Raw genomic sequence first — 1335 nt, forward strand, 5'->3', positions numbered from 1 at the left:
TAATAAGGAAGTAATTGGATTATTTAAGTCCAAGTATCCAACAGAAAAAGATAAATTATTAGAGTTAAATCTCACAAGTATTTGCAAGAATCCTTCATTTAGTTATAATATTTCAACACCTTCGAATGGAGGAAAAAATGGAAATAAGTCAAAATGTTGTAATGATGGAAATGGATGTTGTGGAGAAAATAGTAGTAATAATAATAGTAAACAAATATTTTCATTGGATGGAAATTCAACATTAAAATGGAATATATGCTCATCACAAATGGAAACAAAAATGGATATGAATGGGATTTCTATAATGGAAGTAAAAACAAAACCATATTATGGTGTAAGTTTAACATCAAAATATGAAAGATTTCCAAAATTAACAAATTCATTGGGATCATATAATAATACTAATAATGGATCAGGTTGTTTAGAAATTGGAGGAGATATTCAAGGTGAATATATTCAATCAAGATTTAGAATATCTCCTACAATAAAAACATTAGGATGTTTGAATAAATCTAATAAAGAAAATAAAGATAGTATTGGTATGATGTTAAGTAATACAATAACTTTAAAACCATTTTCTTGTATTAATAGTTTAAGTCTTGGATCAATGATATCTTCATCAAATATAAATTTACCCTATAATAATAATAAGAATTCATTAAAATTAATGTTGGGATTAATGCTTAAAGGTCCTTTATTTATGAGATCTTGTAAAGACACAATTGATGAAAGATCTCAAGGATATGAACAATTTAATTATCAAGGTTTAATACATAAGAAAGAAAATTTTGGATCACGTTTTAAGAATAGTATGGTTTGTAATAATAATAATAGTAATTATGATAATAATAATGATGATTTATATGAAGGAATAGGAGGATCATCAACATTAAGTCCAATTTCTATTTTAACACCAAATTATGTTTTATCATTACAAACTAATACAAATCATCAAAATAATAAGTTATCTGGATTTACAGGAGGATTAATATTAAACAATTTAGTTAGAAATTATTTAACTTTAGGTTTAATGATATCTTATAATACTGGAAATAATAATGGAAATAATNAATGGAAATATAATGAAGATAATATTCACNAATTGAAAGATATGGATTANGATCATCACGAAAAATAAGTATCAAAACTTATGAAAATATTTTACAAATCTCAGATAAGTCATATACATAGGAGGTAGATTCCTTTGATCTTGACTATATATGAGAGACTGATTAGATTAAGTATGATATTNAAATGCATTCTTGACTCTATTACAGATATTACACATGGAGCCATGATCCGAACTATGACGATCGCAGATGATATTAAATGAGT

The 1335-nt window shown here is 24.8% G+C and overlaps 1 protein-coding gene across 1 annotated transcript; it reads left to right on the forward strand.

The window, feature by feature from the left end:
* Window positions 1-268: 268 nt before the first annotated feature.
* On the forward strand, window positions 269-1138 carry Chro.20055 (hypothetical protein). Its single annotated transcript, XM_659884.1, has 1 exon — window positions 269-1138. One exon carries the CDS (start codon window positions 269-271, stop codon window positions 1136-1138), a length of 870 nt encoding a protein of 289 aa, XP_664976.1.
* The last annotated feature ends 197 nt before the right edge of the window (window positions 1139-1335 follow it).

The sequence above is a fragment of the Cryptosporidium hominis genome (genome assembly GCF_000006425.1).
Source record: "Cryptosporidium hominis TU502 chromosome 2 CHRO012015, whole genome shotgun sequence".
In the NCBI taxonomy this organism is placed as follows: domain Eukaryota; phylum Apicomplexa; class Conoidasida; order Eucoccidiorida; family Cryptosporidiidae; genus Cryptosporidium; species Cryptosporidium hominis.